This window comes from Gossypium hirsutum, chromosome D05, assembly GCF_007990345.1.
Source record: "Gossypium hirsutum isolate 1008001.06 chromosome D05, Gossypium_hirsutum_v2.1, whole genome shotgun sequence".
Lineage (NCBI taxonomy): Eukaryota > Viridiplantae > Streptophyta > Magnoliopsida > Malvales > Malvaceae > Gossypium > Gossypium hirsutum.
This window is the reverse complement of record NC_053441.1, coordinates 21,192,029-21,216,535: the sequence shown is the minus strand read 5'-3', so window position 1 is coordinate 21,216,535 and position 24,507 is coordinate 21,192,029. Positions and strand designations below refer to the sequence as shown.

The window sequence follows — 24,507 nt, the reverse complement described above, 5'->3', positions numbered from 1 at the left end:
CATTTTTCTTTTAAGTTTTTACTCAAAATTTTTTTATCTTCTACTCTAATTACCAATTTATGCGTATCGTCATTATTATGTCCATTAAAAATATTTCTTTAATCTTATTAAATTTTATTTCTAAAAAATCAGTCCATACCACACAATTAGGATCGTGTTACTTTGAACTAATATAATTACAATTTGCAACCATTTTAAGATTGTTAAATGCATTCTCACTTCTTTGGATCACAGCTGACAATGAATGGACTTGATGGCCCAATAAATATAAACTGACAAAAACAAAACATTATTGAAACATGATTTGTGCTACCTATAAGGTACAAGTCCATAAATTATGGGGGACATGTTGCGCAATTATATACTATCATGGAAGAGGACAGTTTTTGGTTCCCACCACAAAACAAAGTATTGATACTTCTCATATTTATATGTTGAGTTCTTTGACAATTTCAATCAATTTTGCATATCTAATTTTTGTTGATGTGCTTATGATGACAAATTGAAAAGATGATATATACATTTTTGTAATTTGAAAATACAAGCCTTTTTTATTTTATGGCTGCTTTTTGGGTTGAGAATTGGGAACATGTTAATATTGCAGCCTTTATTGCCTACCAAGAGATGCTCCTATTGATGCCCCAAGTCCAGAGCCGACGGGCCTAAACCCTAAAGCTTGATATAGCCATTGTTGATCATCCATTCCAGACTCCAATGTTTGTTAACGTTCTTCAGAGTCCAGTATGCCCAACCAAAACTTGCCCTCCCATACACCTCCATTTGAGCCTCCGCCAACCGTTGGTAATCCTCTTTACCAGCTCCAACAACTTGCCACTCAGCCACCCATTCCCCTGAAAAATGACCATCACTCATTTCATTTACACTCGCCATTAATGAATGAATATCATAAACATTTCAATTTACATGAGAACCGACCATCCATTCTTACCGACAAAAGTTAGAGGACCATTAGATGTCGTAACATAATTCAGCTGCGAGGACCGATTGTTGTATACAAAATCAATGTTCTGTTGGACAGTCATGTTGTTAAACATGTCTTCGAAAAGGTTGTAATAATGTACATCAATAACAGATCGCTTAAAGCCACTGGCCATTGGAAACAGCTCCCTCGGTTTCATCGGTCCTAGCCTGTTCGACATCACCACGAAAGCTGTTGAAGTGTGCCTACGCACGGCGGCGTAACCGGCTTTGTAGTATTCGATCACGCTCGACAGTGTTGCTCCCGGTGAGAGGGGCTCGTTGATGAGCTCGACTGCATAAAGGCTTGGGCTCTTTGCATATCTATATTCAAGGACCAAAAGGCATCATAATTCATAATGAAGTTAGAGCTGATAACTAATTATGTAATTGAGTTTCAATGAAGAAAATGGATTCATTGTTTTGACCTGGATGCTAAGAAATCTATGACAGCTACTGTTTGGGTTATGGTTTCATCTGTTTTGCCCCATTCCTGGGAGCTATCTCTGGAACCGCTGTGCTCCCAACCATTTTGTGAACCAGGTGCAGCATGTAGATCAATTATAACTTTTAATCCATATTTCCTACACACAAAAAAAGAAGAAGGAAAATTTGTAACTTCATTGGGGAATATGAATATCGTATTGATAAGATTCAGTTTGAGTGAATTGATGAAAATTAGTTGTTTACAGGGGAAGAAAAAGGAACTTACTTTGCCCATTGGAAGGCATTGTCTAATGCTTGCAACGAGCCGCCAACAAAGGGCGGAGGTGGTGTCGGATCGCTGGCGATCCACCATCCTACTGGTATTCTCACAGCATTTAGCCCATTTTGTGATATGAATTTGAAGTCTTTTTCCACAATGAATGTCCTCCAATGCTCCTAAGAATAAGATAAAATATTGAACATCACACGATATCATTACAAGATCTAAAAAAAAAACTAATTAAAATAATACCAATAAGATCACAAGCTATATAATAAAAGTTATAAATCTGTCAATAACTATGAGATAGGAATGGCAATTTTAAAGCCACCCAAATTGTTCCATACCACCATTTGGACGTCATCAAGTCAACAGCCAACGCCGACACTAATGTCAAAGGCCAAATTTGTCTTATGAATTTTAAACCATCTTATAATGGTTTTTCATATTAGTTGAAAATATCCCTTCCCCCCCCCCACCCCACCCCACTCTTTTTTTCATCATAATGACAACTAATTAATTAAAAAAAACTTAAAGTTGAGCTTAATTTGTTGATATTGCATTACACATTTTAAACATTATTAATATGCAATTAAATAAATTCATAATGAAGCAAAAAAAGAAAAAAAAAGTAATTATCTTAGTGGGGCAGCACATACCCTCATGACTTGTGGAGCATTTTCAGGGCCATAGCCATTGGTCACTTGAAACTCGCCCTCCAACCTTCCTGTCATCTTCATCACAAATACTGATGGATCATCGTCTCCCCATCCTTTACTTCCTTGTGAATCAGCCGTCACCACTTCTTCTGTTTTTGCCTGCATTTTACATCTTTTCTCAAAAGGCATACACTAATTGGACACCATTATTTACTTATACACTGCATGCATATCTTAAGAAAGCACGTTTTCAGTGGTGTTGAGAAAGGGAATACCTAACAAATATAAAAAATACAATGTCTTAATATCCCAATTAAACTTGCCTGCCTTTCATCCCACAGTGAAATGCCGACCTAGATGGATAATGAAAGGTCTTTCTTAGTGGGCCTAACAAGCTTTTGCAAAGACTTGCAAGTTACAATTACCTGTAAATAGTACCCATTTGGAGCTTTGATCCGAACCCGGTTCTTATCATCGGAGTTCCGCAAAATCTCGAAGGTCTCTGAATGTCCAGGAGCTTTTGAGATAGCTACTATGCCAATCCCATTCCCGTCCGTGTCAACTCCAATGAATTGCTTCCCAAAGACCCTAAAATTAAAAGCTGTCTCATTGATCCTCCACAGCTGTTTCATACCAGTGGGGAAACAAATTTGAAGTCACAAACCCTGAATTAATGAAACAACATAGGAAAAAACTTGTTCAGACCAAAGTATAGCTTCCATTACTCTAAAGGTTTCCCAACCAGAAGCAGTTGTCCGGTTGGCCACTATGATACTTCCTCCACCTTGCTCGGCGGAAAGATATTTCCCGGTTGTTACTGACTTAAACTGAAGTGCAGTTCCATCCTGATCATCATATCAATGAAGCACAGAAATAGAACTGGAGTTAATTATATACTGTATTCTATTGTTTCATGAATTTGTATATAGTGGTGAATGGTTATTCTGAAAGAAAGGGTTTAATCTCCAAACCAGAAAATCTTTGTTGACGATGCCATCAAAAAGGGAAGGTTTAATCCAACCTTCGGTCACAAGCCAACCTCCTAGATTAACTGCTCGAATCCGGAAATTCGGATCTACCCTTCCCTGACAGCAAGATAAAACCAAAGACAGGACACACATGCTTAATAGATGCATTGTTGACGACACTAACATTTTGATGTTTCTTTTGTTTTCGCTCTCGTATGCCGGTCTCTAGAATTCAGTTCCCTATATATAATACATATAAATTAAATCACAGTGGCCGGAGACAAGAGGTACAGAGCTGAATGTTGACTTCGAAATGGCTTGGTTCAGCTGGTTGAGTGGTTGACTATTTATGAGTGCTTTTGCAAAATCAAGTTCAAGTTCATCAATAATTTCATTTGGTGGGTGATGTTTGACCACCAGTATTAATCATATCCCACAGTTCTGGCATGATTCAACGTTGACTTATATATTTTTTCTCGCCTCACCTAAGCAGATTGAAGGTTGACATCCAAGTTTTACCCGCCAAAGCTAGAATAATGAAATGAACTAAGAAGCATTATTATTATTATGGTCAAAGGAAGTTGCTGGATACGTTGTCTTTTAATGAACACAAGAGAAGATGGAGGCTGACTAAGAAAATGTTTGTTTTTAACCGAATTTTCTATATAATAAAATACCTCATGCATGACATAACTCACCATTCTCATGCACTGAACTGAATTCTCGGGGAAATAAAAATAAAAAAATTTAAAAAGGTTTGAAAAAAGAGGAGAATGTTCTGAAACTCATATTAATTGGCAGTGAAGGGGTTGACACAAAAGTTGTTCTAATGACAAAACCTTGCTTTCAGAAGCAAAGCTTATACTTACTATTTAGTACTCATTACTGTTGCAATATCGGATCACAATATATTGTAGTTACTATTTAGTGGAAAGGGAAAGTAGTAGAAGCCCTCATGTTTCTACATACAGGACACTTGATGAGGCGATGGCCATTAAACAATTTCAAAAACAGATATTGCATTTACATCTATCCACCATTAAGCGTTACATATACCTAAGAAGTATATATAAATAGATAAAGTAAATGTTGAGTTTTTCACTTCTTTTTGTTCATTAATGTTGAGTATTTAACTTAAACGTGGACCACCATCAAGATTTCAGTGCCTTATGATGTCTTTTATCTTTGGAGACCAATTCCATTCACTATCCGACAAGCTTCAGAAGATATCTAGCAAGATTCACGCCATGTTTTCGTACAAAAAGGATGTTCCCTTTGTGACCCGGTGCTATGGTACCTCTCTGTGAAGGAGCAATGATTGATAGAGATGGAGGCACCGTTGACTGAGAAAAAAAGTGGAACTCAGTGGTTTTTATTGCTAAGTTGTAACTATCTATAACTTACCACTTGACAGCCAGAGAGTGGAATAGTCTTCTTTAGCCAGAAGGCACCAAAAACAAGTCTAGGGGAAAGAAACATGCGGCTTTTTTCCCATATATCTGAAATAAAAAGATTAATTAGCAAAAATAGATTTGAAATAGTTGAAGTCGGTACCTCTAGGTGTCGTCTTCTACATATATTTTTTATTATAAATAGTTTCCATATCTTATCAAACTTTCATAATAACTAGTTTCGATTGTATCTTTTTTTTCAGTTTTAGGTTTCAAGCCACCTGAAACCTATCAATATTGTATTGAAACTAGGAGAAAGAAACAATTGAAATTATGGAAGTTTGATCAAATATTTATAATATTTGCCCATTTTTCATTTGAGCCCAAAAATATATAGATAGATAGAAGAGGTGCCGACTTTGAAGTTGAGTGCTGCACGGTCAGACTTCAACTATTTCACTAATTAATCTTTTTATTTCATATCTATGTATAAACCAAATGGATATGAGCATCAATTTCAGAAGCATCTGAGGCCTTAACAAAGCAATAAACCGAATTGTTGTAGGTGCAGTAGCCCACTCCATTAAGCTCACCCAAACATTGGCACAGTTGTAAACTGGCCCATGTTTGCATTGGGGTTTTAATTCCAAATAGTGTCTCGATGGGCTATAGTCCAAAGGAAAAAGTCTGTGTCTAGGAACTTAGGGGTGGGACTTGGGAGGGAGTAAGGCTTCGTTCTTTATTGCATCTGAGATGGGCTTTTATATGTAAAAGCACTTTTCTCTGAAAAGCAATAAAGAACGAACTTCATCTCTTGCAAATTTCTAGCGTTTTTGAAGTGCTTTTAGGCAGATGAAAAAAGAGATTTTTTTAGCTTTTTCAGCCAAGAAGTGCTTTTGGGCTGGTCTTTTACTTTTTTAGCCACACAACACACAAACAACGCTGGTTCTTTGTTTTCATCCAAAATGCACTTTGCTTCCATCTCTTTTCATTGCTGGTTCTTTGTTCCTCTGCCGGTTCTTTGTTCCTCTTCTCCACTGAAGAAGTCTCTGGTTCTTTGTTCCTCTTCTCCACCACCGGTGAGTTTATCTTTTTCTTCTTTGTATATTTTTGTTTGTCTTTATTATGGGATTGATTTTTATCATTATTTCTTCTGTATATTTTCTCCTCTTCTCCACCACCGGTGCTTCTCTTTGGAGGATTTTCTTCTCCCATTCAAAACCCACATTCAGAATACCATCCTCTCTCTTTCTCTGGCAGGAGGAGAGTGTTAGGATTTTGTTTTTGAGCAATCAGGAACATTTCTTTTGTTGTCTAAATGCTTCTTGATCACTCTGCACTAACTTTTAATCTTCACTATATCTAGGTAACAAGTCAGGAGACCAACCTAGTGGCTAGATGTCGACGAGTATACGGCCATGCTCATGATTATCACATCAATTTTATTCAAATAACAGGTAGCTAGTGGGTTTTGTTTTTATTGCAATTTTGTGGTGTTTTGGCTCCGTATTTTAGTATTATCTGAAAATCAATTGAAGAGGAAGTATTCTTTTTCTGGGATAATATGTGGTAGAATCACACATCTTACATTTTTCTTCTCTGATGGAAAAATAAGTCTTCATTAGCTTAGTCTCTTGAATTCCCTCACCAAGATTTCTAGCCTGATAAATTGCTTAACCTTTATTGCATCTTTATTATTTATTATTATTAGTTTCTTTTTTGGCAGCATCATTATGAGATGTCTCTTGAGAAACTGATGCCATCTAGTTTAGGTTCTGGATTGGAGTATAGATTTAAACTGTTATTGATTGCGCTTCTAGGCTCTCTTCCCCGCTTCCCATTCAAAGTTTGCATTCTGGAGAAGGCATATGATTCTCTAGTTGTAATGGTAAAGGATGATTGTTTCTTTAAATAATGATATAACGAATCATGGTTCCTTCCTGATAACTTTCTGTTGCTGAACTTGTGTTGTCATGTTCGAACTTGTGTTGTAATTCTTTCAGAATTAGTGTTCCTTTTTTCTGTTATGCCTCTTTTGCTTTACTGATTTGCTTTGCTTTGTGCCTCTGCTGCTTTGCTCTGCTTTGCTTTAGTAATTGCTAGATCCCCACCAATCAGTTAGTGCAGGTGTTTAATATGTCCTAAACAGGAATATAATGCGGAGGGTAGCAACTTCTTAATTTCCTCTACTCATCTATGATCTTATTAAGAGTTTGAAGCTGTTGATTTAAGCTGGTATTTCTTGAGACAAATGATTTCAACTATGGCTTCTTTTCTTGTTTCAATCTCCCTTTCTTGCTTTCTTGTTTCAATCTTCCTTTCTCTCATTGTCTTATTTTGCTTTCATTCTGTTTGTTGATGAGATCCGAAGTGATCATTTCTTCTTGTATTTGGACTGGGCTTGAAAATATTTGTTTTGTTCTTGAATTTGTTAGTACTGGATGGATTAGTTCATTCATGTAGTAGATATTTGATACAATGTTTAACATAATTGAATCAATGCACTTCACAAGATATTGATTAAAATTTTAAACCCCATTTTAATGGTAAAATATCATGGTGTCATGGAGTTGCAAATGCTGGTCCTCATCCATTGTTCAAAGTTCATAAGTTAGAAACGTCTAATGTAAATTTCTTGACCAATCAGTTCCATTGGCTAGATGGTTTGACCCATATTATCAGATCTGTTTGTTTTTAGCCTATTGTTTGTAATGTCTGTTAATGAGTTTCTTCTTATAAACTTCTTTTGATTCTTAGGCTCAGATGTGAACGACTAAAACATTTGCTTCCCCCATTTTCTTTTTCGTTTTATATGATTTTTTTAACACTTAACTTAGGTTGGAAACTTCTCTTATCACATTACTTGTTAAAGCTAGAGGCCAAAGTTTACTTCTTGCTAATATCAACAATCTTTTACAACAAGATTTTGATGTGCTGCAACAATCTGTTGACCAATATTTTCATGATTGGCTTTTGCAAACACTACAGCTTGTACACTGCAACAATCTGTTTACTTCTATTCCTGGAAACATGTTTTGCTTTACCATTTACTCATGCGTGGTGTATGCTGGAAGTAGGATATTGGATTTTGGGTTTTGTCGAAACCACCTTTTTTGAAAAAACAAAAAGAGTTTAGTTGTCGACTTAAAAATAAAAAAAATTGGAGTCGCCACCGATCTTTATTGAGGTGTGACGGGTTCACCTTAAAAGCGATTTTGGTCTGCGAGATTTTGAGAAAACAAGTTTGGGAGTCGTTTACGTACGAGGAAGGGTTAGCACCCTCGTAACGCCCAAAATTGGTACCGAATTGATTGTTGATGTCTTAATGTCGAAAATTTGAAAAGATTTTAAAACACGATCCTTTTAACTCGAATAAATTGAATTAAATAATAAGGCACTCTTATTTCAAAGAAATAAAATGTCACATCCAGTAAATTAGGGCGCAACATTTTTAATCTTCAAAATTAATTTTATCATTAAAGCCCATGCATTTTGAGAAGGATATTTGGTTATTTGGGGTCAAATAAAAAAATCAAAACCTAGTAAGTTAGGGTTCAATTTCCCAAAATTCCTAAATACTGAATATTGTCTTTGTTTTGAAAATCCTTAATTCGAGGTAGCAAAATGTCATATCCAGTGAGTTAGGATCTAACATTTTGAAATCTCGAAAAACTTTTCTTTAGAATCTGTACGATTTTATTTAAAAAGGGATACTCGGATATCTAAATTTAACGAAAAGAATTGAAGCCCAATAAGTTAGGGCGCCATTCTCTCGAAAATCGTGAACACCAAGTGTCGAAACCATTTTTTTGAAAAGGGGAATCGACTTTTAAAAATGAAAAGTAGGAGTCGCTACCGATCTTTTATTAAGGTGTGACCGGTTCACCATTAAAATGATTTTAGGTCTGCGAATTTTGAGAAAACAGGTTCGGGAGTCGGTTACGCGCGAGGAAGGGTTAGCACTCTCGTGACGCCCAAAATTGGTACCGAATTGATTGTTTAATGTCTTAATGTCAAAATTTTGAAAAGATTTTAAAATACGATCCTTTGAAAAGAAAATTTGGGTAAAATGAATTGGATGCTAAGGATCACTTATTTCGAAGAAATAAATTGTCACATTCAATGAGTTAGAGTGCGACATTTTAAATCATCAAATTTAAGTTTATCTCTTGACCTTTAAAACTTATGCATTTTGAGAAGGGTATTTGATTATTTGGGTCAAATGAGAAAATTAAAACCCAGTAAGTTAGGGCTCGATTTCACAAAATTCCTAAATATCGAATATTTCCTTTATTTTCATTTATTAGAAAAATCCTCGTCTCAAGAGAACAATATGTCATATCCAATACGTTAGGATACCACATATCGAATTCTCGAGAATGATTTTTTTATTTATGTTAATTAAAAGGAATATTCGGTCTCTTAGATCCCGAGGAAGATTGGAATCCAGTGAGTTAGGACACAATCTTTTCGAAGATCACAAATCCCGAGTGTCGCGTTATTATTTTTTTTTTTAAACTTTTTGAATAAAAAAGCTCTCGATACTTGAATGATATTAAACGTAATCTTTTAAACAAATAAAACAATCAAATAATAACATACAACGCGGAATGGTGATTCGTAAATTAAAATGTACGCGAATGAACGACAAAGAAGCGATAGATATGAGCAAACAATACAATACACGTAAGAGCAATTATCTCACATCACATACAAATAATAGCTTTAATATTCAAAAGCTAATGAACTAAAAACTAATCTTAAACAAAGCTCCAAGCAAATTAATACAAAAAATGCAACAAGTTTTGAAAAATAAACAATAACATGAAAGAAAAGAAATTATATATTAGAATAAATTTAAAATAAATAATATATATATAAATTTGAAATAAATTTTTAATACGGTTAAAAATAAATACTACATAAAATAATAGTATCCAAATAAATTTTAAAGTAAATATTATATAAAAATAAATCAAAACACATTAAATAATATACATATATTAATTTAAATGAGTAATGCATAAGGATTGAAAAACTTCATATAATGGTATATGTATAATAGTACGTATAAAAGATTGGAATAAATAAAGTATAATGGAGTATTTCAAATGAAATAAATTATGTATGAAATGAGTGGAAATAATATAATAACATGTAATCGGTAATATATTATGTCGAATAAAATAACACATTATAAAATTATAATAATAATATAACTAAAACTCGAAATGATAATATATGTAATAAAATAATGCACAAAAACATAAATGAAAATATGACCGAATGTACTAATAATAATAATAAAATAATTAATGAATTAATAAAAAAAACAAATGTCAAAAAGGTTAAATCGCAATTAAGTCTAAATTAACAAGAAATTAATGTAATTAAAACAAAGTCGGGGACTATATCACAAGGCGCGAATTATATGGGGGGGCGAGTGGGAAATATTCCCTCCCTTCCAAAACGTAGCATTTTATGCGAAGGATTAAAGCGAAACAAAAATACTAAAAAGCGGGGCAAAATTTAAAGGAAATAAAAAGATCTATTTAAACACGCTATAAAAATCAAGGGACCATTTGTGCAAATATCCCTCTCCATGCCAGAACACGCGGATCTATCGGTGTCTGGGTCGAGTCATCGATTTTGGTCCAATACGGCACTGTTTTGGTGCCATCGAAGCAAGGCCCAAACGGTGCTGTTTCACTAATATAAATGCCATAAAAAAACCCTAAATCATTAGTCCCCCTAGCCACTTTAGACCCGAATCATTCCCCTCTGCCGCCTCCAAATGTGAAACCCCTCCGGCCTCGATTTGAACGGAGCGAACAGGGCTTCATCGGCATCCTTGCGAAGGTGAGATCCTCGCCTTTTCCTTTTTTATTTCAGGTATATCCCCAAAAGAAACAAGAACAGAACGATAGATAAAGAAAAAAACTTTAAAAAGAAATCACCTTCCAAAAACTCAGCTTTTGTTTTTCTGATTTGTCTATTGATATTCTGTGTGTGTAACCCATTTACAGTGTTGGAATCAGCCTTATATAGCCGATTCGAATAGAAGAAAAATAAAAATCTAAATAAAAAATCTAAAATCTCTTCTCTATTTCTGTTATTTGCTTGCTATTTTTTTTTGTTTTTCTTTTGCGTCGCTGGTTTGTTGCTTCCGTTGTGCAGGTACGATGCCAACCTGGAGAAGGTACGTGTGGACCTGGCGCGAAGGCGCTGCACGCGCAGGAACGCAACATGCGCAGGAGGAGGCTCAGCTTGACTGCGGCGGCTAGAGTTTGCAGAAACCCTAGGGTCTCTTGTTCTCTTAGCTTTGGGCTGATTGGGCTTTTAGATAGTGGGTTATGCGGGTATTCAGGCTAGTGGGCTTAAGTAAACGGGGCTAAGTGCAATTGGGCCATTTGGGTTTAATGTTCTGGGCCAATGGACTAATTTTTGTGTTTGGTTTATATATATTTATTTTGATTTGATTATGGTCCGGGCAAATTGGGCCTATTACACCAAGTATTTTGAATATTTACGGAATAAAATGATTTTAATGCTTTAGTTAGGCATATTCTTTAAAACAAATGTAATGTGATTGAATAATAACGTATGATGCCAAAAAAGGGGCAATTTATAAACATCATACACTAATGAATAATAAATAATCAATAGACAAATACAAACAAGCATAGCAACAACAATTTCAACCATACGTTATACAAATACCAATATCAATATTCAAAAATTAAATGAATTACTAATCAATTTTAAAGGATACACCAAAAAAATCAATAGCAAGAAGGAAAATCACAATCAATAAATTATATCTATAAAAGTTTTAAAATAAACAATATATCTATAAGTATTAAGAATATATTATAAATAAAATCATAAAAATGTGTACCAACTATGTTAGACTCATAAAATATATATAAAATAATACATTATGAAATTAAATAAGGATATATGGAAAACTTAAAATAATACTACATAATAAAATAAAATAATGTATATAAAAAGGTTAGGAAAATTGATAAAAAAGAAAATAAAATACTACTACTACTACTACTACTACTACTACTACCACCACTACTACTACTACTACTACTACTACTACTAATAATAATAATAATAATAATAATAATAATGGTAGTAGTAATAATGATAAATTAATATTAAAGTAATTATTTTAGTAGCAAAAATAACAAAACAGATTACTAATTTGGAATTAAAACAGAAATTTAGGGGTAAAACGTGCAATAAAATGAAATGAAAAGGACCGAATTGAAATTCATTTAAAATCAGAGTGACTAGCACCAAAATTAAACGCACAAGTCCCACGTGACAATCAAGTCAAATCATTGGAAACGGCGTCGCTTCGAACGTTCGTCTCCTCAACTGACAGAAGGACGAAATTGAAAGCAGGATCGAATTATGTGGCAAAATTAAAAAAAAACAAAAAGGATTAAACTAAAGTAAATCAAAAAATAGAAGGACCAAAAATGCAAATAAGCCATTGAAACAAAACATGCGGATCCTCCCCGGGTCAAATCGGATCATCGAGTCACAGGGCTATACGACGTCGTTTTGAGGCCACTGAAACCGGCCACAAACGACATCGTTTTACAGGCGTTATAAAAGACAGAAAATCTGCTAATCTATCCACTATTTCAGAATAAAAAAGGAAAAGAAAAAAGGATAAAAAAACCCTAAGGGTTTCGTTCCCTTCCCAAACGCCACCCTTTGCCTCAACTCCGATTGCCAGAGGAGGACGCGAGCTCCAACGGCGCCGACGACAAGGTAAGATTCCCTCCATTCTTTATATTTTTCACATATAAAATAAGAACAAATCGAAGAAAACACAAAAAATAAAAATAAAAAAATAAAACCAAGTCGAACAATCACCTAAACGATGTATTCTTTTCTGTTTTTGAATTTTTTTTGTATTTTTTGCATTGATTTCGTGTCTGTGTGTGTTTTACATTCAATCTTTTTTTTTGTAAAAAATGGTCCCGAAACAATACAGCAAATAGGGTTTTATAACCCCGAAAATACATCAATTTCCTTCTGTTTTCTCCTATTTTTCTATTTGATATTTTTGTTATTCCATGTTTGCTGTCGATTTCTATTTTTTCTTTGTTTGTTTGTCCTCTGCAAGTACAGTCGTACGGAGGTGGTGGCGTGGCGCGCGTGGGAGGAGCGGACGTGTGTTGGCGTCGGCGGCTGAAGGAGGAGTTAGAAACCCTAGGGTTTCTGTTTCCTGAAATGTAATGGGCTACTGGGTGTTGGGCTTGTTCAACCGGGTTGGGTTTAGGTTGGTATTTCAGGTTAGGGTAGAGTTGGGCCATTTGGGTTTTAAATGGATTAGTAGTTTTGTAAATGGACTGTTTTTATTGGGCTCTTAATTTATTTTTATTTATACGGGCCCGTGCCAAAATTGGGCCTTACAGGTTTCAGCTAGAATCATACAGGCTTGGTGAAAATGATGATTTCTTGATTGTAACTATTACTTGCTGATAAATTTTCTGGCTTTGCAGGCAAGAAGGTCAGTAAAGCTCCAAAAATCCAGAGGTTGGCAACTCCATTGACACTCCAGAAGAAGCTAACTAGAATTGCAGAGAAGAAGAAAAGAATTACAAAGGCCAAGGCTGAGGCAGAGTACCAGAAATTGCTTGCCATGAGGTTGAAGGAGCAGAGGGAGCGCGGTTGTGAGAGTTTAGCAAAGAGGAGGTCTAAGCTCTCTGCTGCTTCTAAGCCTTCTGTTGTGGCTTAGGCTGCTTTTTAAGTTTTGGTAAACAGGTTTTGCCTAGTATTAGATATTTTGAATAGTGAAGACCCAGAGTTAGCTTAGGCTTTTTTGTGAATGTTGAGTTAGGTATCCTATCTATTATGTTATTTTATGTGGTCTACACTTACTGCCTTGTGGATGTCCTCCTTTGGCATGGCAGATCTATTTATTGTGTTTAAATTGTAGCTTTATAGTATAAATATATGTTATTATGTGCCGCACGCATGCGTCCCCAGTATTGAGTTTTCCCTCATCAGAACTCTACTTCTGATACCTGAGTGATTCTTTTTGTCCAATATTTGAGTACTTTCACTTCTGACCTCTTTTTGAGTAGGGCGAGAAAAGATAAATTATTTTTGAATCTTCTGATTGCTTCAGAGTACACAGGTTCCGAGTAGACCTGTCCATGGGCCGGGCCGGGTTCGGACCGAGCCCAGAAAAAAATTTCAGCCCGACTCTTAGGCCCGAGCCCGGCCCGACCCGAAATATGGGCCAGACTCTTAGGCCCGGCCCAGCCCGGGAAAAAAATAATAAGCCCGGCCCGGCCTGGCCCGATTTTTAATAAACACAAAAAAAATATTTTAAAAATAAAAAATAAAAATATTTTTAATGTATTTTAAAATTAAAAAATAAAAATAAAAAATATATATTTATTATATTCGGGCCGGGCCAGGCCCAGGCCAAGAAAGTTGAGACTGAGCCCGGCCCATTTTTTAAACGGGCCTCATTTTTTTGCCCAAGCCCATATTTCAGGCCTATATTTTTACCCGAACCCTCCCATATTTCGAGTGGGCCGTCGGGCCGGGCCGGGCCGCCCGGCCCATGGACAGGTCTAGTTCCGAGTGGCAAAAAGCTCCTAATGTCCAGCCTTGTTAGAGTTGAATGCAACCAAAACTACTTATGTGAGGAGTGATGTAAGGAAAAACCTAATTGGAAGCTGTGAACATATCATTTAACAAGTATCCTAGCTAAGACCAACCCTGCAGTCATTGTATCTCCAAATAAAGCATGCAACCTCACACAATAATATTTTGCCATGAAGATCATCCTTTTGTCCAGTAAGAAAGAATTTTAATCAGAATTTCCGGTTGGTTAATGTTTTATATTTGGTATATAAATATTATCCCTTTTTAAAACTTTAATCCAAATATATGCAATATTTTAATTTGTTAGGTTTATATTTTCTATGTTATGTTAATATATAATATGAGTTATATATTCAAATACATTTTAAAATAAAATAATACAAATGTGTTAAAAGCATTAATTAAAAATAAAAAATAATTTTTATAATAATACAATTGTGTCAATATCTAATTACAAATATTTAATTTTTATATTTAAATATAGTTTATATATTCTAATTAAATTTAATAAATAATTAATATTAATTACTTAGAAATATTTAAAATTAATATTATATATTAAAATATTAACAATAAGTTATAATAAATTATAATAAATTATTTTTTTATATTTTTGCTAAAATATCATAATATTAACTAATTTGAACATTATTTAAATACATATTTGTTACTTTATCATATCATGTCTAAAATGGACATTTTATTCTTCAAAAGTACTTTTTGACAGTAATACTAAATACTCAAATTTTTTAAAAGAACTTCTCAAAAGTACTTTTTCACAGCACTTCTCAAAAGCATTTTTCAAAAACAATGTAGTAAGACGTGCAACTTCCTTTGAAACGGTGTTGCCAAAAAATGCTATCCCACAATCCCAAGGTTCATTGATTCAATATTCCATTTTACCTTTTAGGAACTCGAATTGAAGAAGTTGAGATGCAATGCATAATAACTCTTACCAAATTAAGAGGAGCCTCGATAAGGAAATTTTTTAAGAAATCTTATTTTATTTTATTGTATTCAATCAATACAACTCTTTTTAGAAATTAGTATGTTATTGATTATGCTTATACCTACCATAAATTTGACTTGATTTAGGAGCAATAATCGAAGGAATAATTCTTAACCATGTATGACATTTATCCACCTCACAAACCACCACATGTCATTATATTCAGTGTTTGCTCTCCTCTTCCTCCCCACTTTCTCCTATTTACTTGTTTGCAATAGTTCCTCTCTCTTTCAACTAACCTTACATAAAAGAAACTATTTTGGGAAAACCAAACAGTAATTACATTCGAGTTGTCCCAATTAAAAATCTTAAATACAAATTTCACCAATAAAATTATATAAAAAGAAATTTATAAAAAATTTAAAAAATAAATATGGTTTTTGAGTGAATAAAAAGGGAAATTGTCATCAAGCTGTTGGGAGCGTGACACATGAGAAGAAAACAGAATCCACAGACAGCAACAACGATTGTTTCTATATAACCTTAGAGTCTGCAAATTTATTGCAACATACTAAAACAACTCACAGTTTGTCTCTTTCAAACTTTCTTTTATTTTGTCCCTTGAAATTGACATTTTAAATTTGTGAACTCTCTAATAATCTCTAACCCTCTCCTTCTCCGTCGACTGTATTCTTTTTTTCCTCGTATTACTAGTATAAACTCTCATTATATTCACATTTTTCTTTGCCTCGGTTTTTTCGCTGTTGGCCTATATAACCCACCAAGTTATTTCGTGCACCTAACAACGCAAAGTCGCAACCAACCTCTTTTTCTCTTTTAGCATTAGATTTTTGGGTTCTGGATTGTTGTCTTTAAGGTTTGATTTCTTCTTGCCCATCAATTTTGTCGTTTCTTTTTTCTTTTTTGGATTTTCGTTGTCCTGAAATTTATAATGTTTATTTGATTAAATGGGATGAATCCCCGATGTGGGTAATGTTAAATCTGAGTCTTTGATTGGGGAAACCTTTTGATTCTTGTATCTGTCAATTTATTTTTAACTAATATTATTATGATCGACTTGTTGGCATCCGAAAAATATTAGCCTTTTCTTCATTTTTCTTTTTCTCTCAAAGAAATAGCTTTCCTGTTTCTCTGATGAGGTTATCGTAGATCGTGTTGTTGCTTGCTGGAGCTTTTTAAACGATTAGATTCTTAATCTGCCTTAAGAATAATTTAACTAATGATTTAGAATGAAATGAAATCCTTAGTGGCATGGTCATAATCAACTGTTATTTTGCTCTAGCTTTCTTTTCCAGTAGTGCAATGGAAGGGAACATGTGTATGTCAATAGTGAAGACTTTCTCCTGTATATTTTTGCTTCATTTTGTCAAGTTACAGAATATGTTCTTAGTTTAGTGCTTGCTTATCATGATTTTTCAGAATGGCCAATGCTATGTTGCACCAAACAGTTGGGACTCTTCAACTTCATGGCAGTTCTGGAATTCATTTCCAAGGTGGAAATAATTCAGTGAGATTGGTTCCCAAAGGTTTCAAGGTGGAAGTTGGGTTCTGCAAGAGAGGGATTTGTAGTTCCGGAGAGAAGAAATTCAGTGTTATTCAAGCCTCAGCTTCTCAAACCTCTGTTTTTGATCCTGTTTTATCTCCCTCTAACAATGGCACGCATGAATCTCTCAAGAAATCAAGTAAGCCCGACCAGAGCATATGCATAGTTTTCCTACTTAATGAGCGAATATTATAGCAACGCACCATTTCTCTTCATGATTATTAGCTCAATTCAACTGCCCTATATTTGCACTTTCTTCACTAGTTGTTTTATGGCAAACTGCAAAACAACGTTGATTCCAACTGATGAAAATGATTTGTTGTTTCCTCATATAACAATGGAAAAAATTAGATTCACTTTTGTGAAATCTTCTGATTGTTTTCTTCAACTGGTTCTCATTGCAGATGAAGCAGCTTTGATACTGATTCGCCATGGGGAGTCTTTATGGAATGAGAAGAACCTGTTTACGGGTTGCGTTGATGTGCCTTTAACCAAGAAGGGAGTGGAAGAGGCAATTGAAGCCGGCAAAAGAATCAGCAACATACCTGTCGACATGATATTTACATCAGCACTAATTCGTGCACAGATGACCGCTATGCTAGCCATGACACAGCACCGACGAAAGAAGGTAACTTGAGGGGAAAAAATTCATGATAACTAAAATTAAGGCACTACTGGCTGCTTTGTGATACCAGATGCCCAGCATTCATCAGTCATTAGTAAAATTATTGACATGTTTAAATGGATTTGAGCTATCGAAAATCGTTTATTTACTTACGAAGTTCTGAGTGTGGTTATCTTTTTTTATCATTCTTTGGTTTATTAGACTGATTAACTTTTTAAAATTATAATGTTTGCAGGTGCCAATTATCATGCATAATGAGAATGAGCAAGCAAGGGTATGGAGTCAAATACATAGTGAAGACACCATAAAACAATCAATTCCAGTTATAGCAGCTTGGCAATTGAATGAAAGAATGTAATCACTTTTTCGTTTTCTTTGTATCAAGAAGAACGAAGTTATATTGCTGTCGCTTTTTTGATTGTCCTTTTATTGGTTGTCTCAATTCTTTCAATCTTCTTTTATGAATGATTCATGCACTCTCCTCTTTGTGCAGGTATGGAGAATTACAAGGTCTCAATAAACAGGAAACCGCAGATAGATTTGGGAAGGAAAAAGTTCATGAGTGGCGTAGAAGTTATGATATACCACCACCAAATGGCGAGAGTTTGGAAATGTGTGCTGAAAGAGCTGTTGCATATTTTAAAGATGAGGTAATGTCTACATCTGGCTTTGTCTGATATTTAATTAGTTTGATATTTTTATCATATGTTGGGGTCTATGCCTTGTCTAACTTTAGAGATTCAAGTTCTTTAATGTGATTTATTTGGAACCTGACAACCAACTTATTGTTTTGTAGATTGAACCCCAACTTCTATCTGGAAAGAATGTCATGATTGCTGCACATGGGAACTCCTTAAGGTCTATCATTATGTATCTTGATAAGTTAACCTCACAGGAGGTATGGATCCGTCTCTTTGTTGCATTCATGATGTTTTTAGTTTTCTTGGTGCTCTTGTTTTAACGCTAAGGCTACATTTCTTCTGTATTCTTTATGAGACAGGTTATCAGCTTAGAACTATCAACCGGGATACCCATGCTTTACATTTTTAAAGAGGGGAAGTTCATTAGAAGGGGAAGTCCCATCGCACCAACAGAGGCTGGAGTTTATGCTTATACTAGGGTATGCAACTTCCTCTCATCATTGTCCTTGATCATTATGAACCTGTGTAAATGCTTTCACCCTACTGGTTCTATATACCTGCTTTTGCTTCACAAAGCATAAAATTCATAAGTCAATTCAAAGTTATAAAGGAGTTAGGATAGAAAAGCCAGAGTAGGTATTGTTTCATTACCTTTTGACAAGGGAAGGAGATGAAAAGGAGCTTGGAATTCACAAATTGTGTGTGATTTCAGAATATTGCAATAGTTCATGCCTTAAAACTTTTGTAGTGCTAGGTATTTGGAATTCGTAGCAGGAAGTGTTATCTGTATCAATATGCAAATATGGCCATCTCGTTCTATAAACATATTAAAGCTGCTTAGTTCTTTTTTTTGTAAACTCTTTTAGCTGTCAAATTGGTCATACAAGTTAATGCTTTCATCACATGATATGTTTTCAGGAATAATAACTAAAACCTTTTTCGCGTTATACTATTATAGATTAAGAATCATGATTGCTTCCCGTTCTTGACATGTAGTATTTGGCTACTCTCTTTTGCTTGAAACCAGTATCTTGCTGAAGTAAAATGGAAAAAACCTGAGTGATATAAAATGGAAAAAACTTTTTTGAGACATACATGGAAAAGACCTGATTGATATAAAATAAGCCTTTTTTTTTGTTGAATTCTTTGGGTGGACATTAATCTAGAAACTATACTTATATATAGTCCTAAGTTTGGTACTGTATGTCTCAAACTCAAAAGGAAATGGAATACAAAAGCTTAGTATAATTAATCATTATTATTATCATTATCCTCGTGTTTTGAGGAAATTTTTTCTTATTTCTTACCTGAAATTATTAAAGCTTGATGGAGAAGACTAATGCTTTCTACCAATTGAAATTTTTGCAGAAGTTGGCTCAGTACAGGCAGAAACTAGATGAGATGTTGCATTGACATGCCCCTTTTCAGCATAGGTAACATCAAATTCTGGCTTTTATCTAGCTCCCTTTCCTACTCACATAATTTTACTGTTTCTTTCCCTTGTTTCCCAGGAGAGCCTACTTGCATGATCATTTACATCTACGATTACATTGGTTGTAATGTCGGGCCAAATACCTAAGGTCAGCTACTGTCACAGTTGATTTTTCTTTTGGTTGCGGTAATCTTATAGTTCCATCCTTACAATTCTAGTTACGTGCATCTCTGGAAAAGATGGTGAACCCTGTAACAGATATACATACAGCAATAACAACTTTCCTTCATTTGTCTTTGTATTGAGAAACTATGGAGTGCAATTTTGAACCTCAAATTTGAATTATTTTGTTTTAAAATGGCCTATCGTTAATGGGGCAAAATGAGCTTTCAGGTCCCATGGCCCTGGATGTGCAAGGCAAACTCAATTGCCTTTCATTTGGAACACGTGATAGAATAAAAGTTAAGGTTTTCACTTCAGTGAATCAGTTTTGAGAAATTATTGAGAAGTAAAAACAGTAACTTGGCAAGGCAATCTCTTGTCCAGGGATACAAATACATTACATCAATTGAACGATGTAATTCATTTAAACTTTAGTATAAAACGACAATGATAAAAATTGAGAGCAGATTTACTTTTGGCTTCATATTTTTTAACTAAAACAGTGAAACAATCGACACCCGCTGCATATGGTCAGATTATAGTATACCTTATTACCTCACCCAAGACAGGTTCAGGTTTCGAGTCTCTTCTATATCTAATGAACTTCTGTGGAATCATTATCACTTCCCTTTGTGACGATGACACTTTCACTGGGAGAGAGGGTTTCAGAGTCAGAAACATGACTAGGGGAACTGTCTACCTTGCCATTGTCAGAAGTATCAGAATCCGAGTTCAAATCAAGCGAATTCAAATCAACAGGTGGCTCTGCGGATTGAGGATTTCCCCTTGTCCAAAAAGCAGGCATCCTCTTGTCATCCTCTCTCATCCTCTCAGCATACTTACTAATGTTGAAACCCGAATCATCATTTCCACCAAATGCAGACTCCAGCTTCTCCATATCAAAAAGCTCATCCATTATTTTCTTGCTATTGGGATCATCAGAGTAAACAAATTTTACTTTGTTCTGAGTCTTGGGTTCTAGAAATGGTTTCACCACCTGTCAAGAAACAGGCACCCAATATCGTAACGATGCAAAATAAGATGTCCTTACATTAACAAAACGAAAAATGGCATTGAACACAACCCATAATCTGTAAACTAAAAGAAGAGGAAGACCAATAATAGTTCGCATAGTGCTGGATCTAAATGCTGGAAGGAAGAATTTCACATTATATATTGACATGAAAAACAACTAGGGTGCTGAAATGTTTCAAACTAGCATTGCCTAGTAATCTCTTATTTATTACCTGTGTTTACCATTTAGGCAGAATACCATCGAAAAACCAAAAAGAATATAAAAGTTGAAATCTAAATTAAATCCGGATCTCTTCAAATCTGCAAAATCTGACTAGGAACCATGTATCCAAATTCCATATTAACTACTAGCTAACTCATATGCTTACATATAGAGATCTCTTCAAATCATGTATGGATATTCTTGAGATACCTCACATGGGTATGTAAAAATTTCATGTTCTTTAACAAGAAAGCAGGAGAAAAAGAAAAGTGGAAAAATGTCAAAAAGGGTTACCTTCCAGAATGGTTCAAAGAACTTAGGTGGGTTGTATAGTATTGCCAAGCCCAGACGCTCTGGATAATGGTCTTGTAAAATATGTGCTGTTTCCCGTGTCACCTTCACTGATGTATGTGACAAGTTGTAGCCATTGAAATCGATCAACCAGACCATCTGTTCCTTGTCTGGTGGAAGATTTAAAATTGCATTCTCCATGCAATAAACCAAATACCTTATCTGTCCTTTAGTTGACTTTGTGTTCTGCAGTCAAATCGAATGTAACTAAGTTGTCAAGGGTAATCAATGTACAGCTAAGTAACATGCTTACTAATCTGTAAGAAACCGGTACATTGACCTTTTATTAGGACTTGCTAAATGCTTAAGAGGCAGTGTAACATCCTATTATTGGGACAAATATGGGAACCACCATGATCAGAAATCTTAGACTGTTAGATTGGGGTCTATCTTATATTATTCATTTCTTTTATCCTTCTGCTGATGTAGGGCACCTCTTTGGAGTGAACTTTGACACCTTTCACTCAAAGTTGCTTCAATTTTTATGTAGTACCAGATGTAAATTGCACAAGTAAAAGGCAAGGAAGTCAGATGGAACCTGGCAACTAGGTCTCATGACAAGAACTGTTCTTCCATGCTTGTCTATATAATTTGATCTGTAGATCTTCCCTGTCTCTGCTTCATGAGCAACCTCTTCCTATATCATACAAAAAAGCACAACATTGTAAAAACGCCATAAAGGTTGACCTGAACCAGCAAAATGACAAGAGTTCAACCATTATAAGTAGATTTGACTTGGGTTACTCTTAGGTTAAGTTCATAGATTTAAATTCCTAATTCAATGAACCATACTGAATGCAAAAGAACGCAACTTCTAAAAAGATCATCAGGCCACTCATTGCCAATAGCCTAGCACCCTCAAATTTCAAAATAAAATGGATTAAAGAAAAAGGGAAACTGTTACAAGCAAACTGGATTGGGTAAATTCTGCATGCATTTGGTATTCCCTATTCAAAACAACTTATTGTAGGAGGATGAACTGTAGCATACCCAGCGGATCTCTTCTGGTTTGTATTCTGCTCTCCATTTTAAGGTCTCTTTAAGCATTTTAGTTGCCTTCTTGACATTCCAGTTTCGCGCCCTTAAATATCTTGTGAGGGCTGCATCAGAACAATAAATGGCCAACTTCTCAGGCAATGGACCTATCAACTTTCTTATCTCACTAATCTGCAAATATCAAAAGGTCAGAAAGCTTTACTCTTGACTGCATATAAAGAAGCTTTTGCTTGCTTCAACTTGCAAGATCTATGATAGGTCAAAATGATAATCTATGAGGTACAAGGAATCAGAGATCATATAAATGGAACATACCTTTGCATGCTGCTCTTCAGTTGTTACAGACTTATCAGAGCCATTTGAAGAGGATTTCTTCAATGCAGCACTCATAGCTTTAATAGATGTTTCCCTGTATGTTAACAGTTTAATGCAGAAACGAGAAATTGCATAAGATCATGAAGGATGAATTGGTGTGGAAGCTCCCTTTGGGATCATAGAAATTGCTACCAATCCTCCATAAAAGAAAAAAAGATTATTCAAAATCATAGGAAGCTAGATTACTGAAATTAGTGAATGATCTGTACGACCAAACGAATAACTTGAAGACTATATTAACAAACCAGATAGCCCAAAATTGCTGAGCAGTTGTCTAGGCTAATCATCTTCAATAGCAAGGTGTTACTATAGAATTTGATCATCGGTAACACAAAAGCTTCGTTTACTTACACCTCAACCCCTTCTCCTTTAGTTTGTCCAACAAAACAACGAATCTAAGAAGAAAATAATTTGCTGTAGTATAGAAGTCTGTATATGGGATGGAAAATTTCATCCAAAACATTTTAGACCAAAGAAAGGCATTTGGCATAAATGACATTATTTTCACCTGATGACAAATTCTATCCACCGCATAAGTTTTCGGATATAAAACAGTCCAATCAGCTTACAAAAAAATGGGGAAAATAAAAACGATAAGATGAACAGGTAATTTTTGCAGCTGGAAGTAAACAAATTGTGAAAAGATCTAAAGACCAAAAGTAAGTCTGCATATATGGTAAAGGAAGGAGCAAACTAACCTGACAGATTCAAGGAGGAATGGGATCTTCAACTTCAGGGGTGGAAGCTCAGAGGTAAAAATCAAAGAAAAGGAGGTCGACCATGAAAAGGGTGTCGCTTAAGAAATAGGAGCGGTGAGGTTCGTGGCGTTGATGGTATGTACTTGGATCGTCTCATGCAATCAATTCGAGAAACCGGGAAGTTTGGGGTTCCTTTAGCTCCTCCTTTGTTTTTAAGTATGTACTTTTCGGCTCCAGCCTTGTTTTCTAACTTTTCTAGAAGGGGTGTCCCCATTTACTCTTTTTGTTTTCTTTAACCACTGAGACGCCAAGGTAGAAATTAGGTTTAAACTTTATGGTAAATAATTTAAGGTTATTAAACTTTTAATAAATTTATTTTTTGATCATTCAAATTTTAAATGTTTCAAAATTAGATACTAAATGATTGAAAAGTTATCATTTAAGTTAATAAGCTATTAAAATCATCACTATATAGTCTTCTTTGCACGCATTATTTGTCCCAATTATAAACTCTCCTTTTTTTCTATTCTACAATTTAATATTTTTCATGAAACAGACTTGAACATCATGAATCCACGAAACAATTTTCAAATAACTTTTTTTTCCAATCTCCAAGATTGATCGTTAGATTGACTTAAATTTAAAATATGGTCTTCTACTCATCGATAAATACCGATTGAAGGTACTAATTATCAATTTGTTGTTTAAAGCTCATTAGCATAATTTCTTTTTTTTTTAAAACTAATAATTCAGTGACTTAAATAAAAACTTCAAATAATCGGTTACTTAAATGAAAACTTTCGTATAGTTTAATAATTATTTTATAACCTTTTGAATTTAAGTGACCCAAACCTAACTCACTACCATAATTTAAAAAAAAAAACCTTACTAATTCAGTGACAAATAAAAATTTGTGAGTAACTTAATAATTTAAATGAAAATCTTCAAATAATTCAACAGCTATTTTAAGAATTTTTGAAGTTAAGAGACTAAAATATAAATTATTAATAATTTAATGACCTTAATTGTAGTTTAAAAAAATTTACAAACTGGGGTGTGTTACCATTTTGGCAGCGGTATAAAATAGGCAGGCCAACATGCGAATAAGTAATCAAACATCGAGGGTA

At 34.6% G+C, this 24,507-nt stretch overlaps 4 protein-coding genes across 8 annotated transcripts; 2 read left to right on the top strand and 2 right to left on the bottom strand.

The window, feature by feature from the left end:
• Positions 1 to 390: 390 nt before the first annotated feature.
• On the bottom strand, positions 391 to 3,740 carry LOC107905046 (probable glucan 1,3-beta-glucosidase A). Its single transcript, XM_016831608.2, has 8 exons — positions 3,315 to 3,740; positions 3,069 to 3,188; positions 2,769 to 2,966; positions 2,344 to 2,502; positions 1,691 to 1,860; positions 1,407 to 1,562; positions 950 to 1,302; positions 391 to 851 (listed from the first exon to the last, which is right to left on the bottom strand). Exons 1-8 carry the CDS (start codon positions 3,495 to 3,497, stop codon positions 670 to 672), a joined length of 1,521 nt encoding a protein of 506 aa, XP_016687097.1. The 5' UTR covers positions 3,498 to 3,740; the 3' UTR covers positions 391 to 669.
• Positions 3,741 to 5,436: 1,696 nt separating this feature from the next.
• On the top strand, positions 5,437 to 13,235 carry LOC107905045 (serine/threonine protein phosphatase 2A 55 kDa regulatory subunit B alpha isoform). 5 transcript variants are annotated; one of them, XR_005914059.1, is made up of 4 exons: positions 5,461 to 5,781; positions 6,069 to 6,159; positions 6,414 to 7,794; positions 13,147 to 13,235. XR_005914059.1 is itself a non-coding variant. In XM_041094291.1 (3 exons), exons 1-3 carry the CDS (start codon positions 5,668 to 5,670, stop codon positions 6,822 to 6,824), a joined length of 234 nt encoding a protein of 77 aa, XP_040950225.1. In that variant the 5' UTR covers positions 5,475 to 5,667; the 3' UTR covers positions 6,825 to 7,129. The 5 variants fall into 5 exon arrangements, 2 of the variants coding, with proteins under 2 accessions (XP_040950225.1, XP_016687093.2); XR_005914058.1 differs by having other exon boundaries at positions 5,465 to 5,781; positions 6,429 to 7,794; positions 13,147 to 13,233; XR_005914060.1 differs by having other exon boundaries at positions 5,437 to 5,781; positions 6,069 to 7,794; positions 13,147 to 13,233.
• A 2,538-nt stretch (positions 13,236 to 15,773) lies between these two features.
• On the top strand, positions 15,774 to 19,906 carry LOC107905043 (2,3-bisphosphoglycerate-dependent phosphoglycerate mutase 1). The gene is made up of 9 exons (XM_016831598.2): positions 15,774 to 16,176; positions 16,740 to 17,002; positions 17,268 to 17,491; positions 17,724 to 17,842; positions 17,982 to 18,138; positions 18,285 to 18,386; positions 18,489 to 18,608; positions 19,498 to 19,562; positions 19,641 to 19,906. Exons 2-8 carry the CDS (start codon positions 16,741 to 16,743, stop codon positions 19,540 to 19,542), a joined length of 1,029 nt encoding a protein of 342 aa, XP_016687087.2. The 5' UTR covers positions 15,774 to 16,176; position 16,740; the 3' UTR covers positions 19,543 to 19,562; positions 19,641 to 19,906.
• A 130-nt stretch (positions 19,907 to 20,036) lies between these two features.
• Positions 20,037 to 23,632, bottom strand: LOC107905044 (phosphatidylinositol transfer protein 3). The gene is made up of 6 exons (XM_016831599.2): positions 23,381 to 23,632; positions 22,623 to 22,716; positions 22,302 to 22,478; positions 21,850 to 21,948; positions 21,255 to 21,497; positions 20,037 to 20,720 (listed from the first exon to the last, which is right to left on the bottom strand). The coding sequence occupies exons 2-6, from the start codon at positions 22,695 to 22,697 to the stop codon at positions 20,319 to 20,321; spliced, it is 996 nt and encodes a 331-aa protein (XP_016687088.1). The 5' UTR covers positions 22,698 to 22,716; positions 23,381 to 23,632; the 3' UTR covers positions 20,037 to 20,318.
• Positions 23,633 to 24,507: the final 875 nt, after the last annotated feature.

Coding starts and splice junctions, on each gene's coding strand:
- LOC107905044 (XM_016831599.2), bottom strand. CDS start 22,697: ATGAGTGCTGCATTGAAGAAATCCTCTTCAAATGGCTCTGATAAGTCT. Junction 21,498..21,849: donor TCATGAGACCTAGTTGCCAG/GTTCCATCTGAC, acceptor ATTTGACTGCAG/AACACAAAGTCAACTAAAGG. Junction 20,721..21,254: donor TCTTTGAACCATTCTGGAAG/GTAACCCTTTTT, acceptor GTTTCTTGACAG/GTGGTGAAACCATTTCTAGA.
- LOC107905045 (XM_016831604.2), top strand. CDS start 5,668: ATGCACTTTGCTTCCATCTCTTTTCATTGCTGGTTCTTTGTTCCTCTG. Junction 5,782..6,068: donor GTTCCTCTTCTCCACCACCG/GTGAGTTTATCT, acceptor CACTATATCTAG/GTAACAAGTCAGGAGACCAA. Junction 6,160..6,522: donor CAATTTTATTCAAATAACAG/GTAGCTAGTGGG, acceptor TTGCGCTTCTAG/GCTCTCTTCCCCGCTTCCCA.
- LOC107905043 (XM_016831598.2), top strand. CDS start 16,741: ATGGCCAATGCTATGTTGCACCAAACAGTTGGGACTCTTCAACTTCAT. Junction 17,003..17,267: donor TGAATCTCTCAAGAAATCAA/GTAAGCCCGACC, acceptor TTCTCATTGCAG/ATGAAGCAGCTTTGATACTG. Junction 18,139..18,284: donor TTGCATATTTTAAAGATGAG/GTAATGTCTACA, acceptor ATTGTTTTGTAG/ATTGAACCCCAACTTCTATC.
- LOC107905046 (XM_016831608.2), bottom strand. CDS start 3,497: ATGTTAGTGTCGTCAACAATGCATCTATTAAGCATGTGTGTCCTGTCT. Junction 2,967..3,068: donor CTGGTTGGGAAACCTTTAGA/GTAATGGAAGCT, acceptor GGTATGAAACAG/CTGTGGAGGATCAATGAGAC. Junction 1,303..1,406: donor ATAGATTTCTTAGCATCCAG/GTCAAAACAATG, acceptor CCTTGAATATAG/ATATGCAAAGAGCCCAAGCC.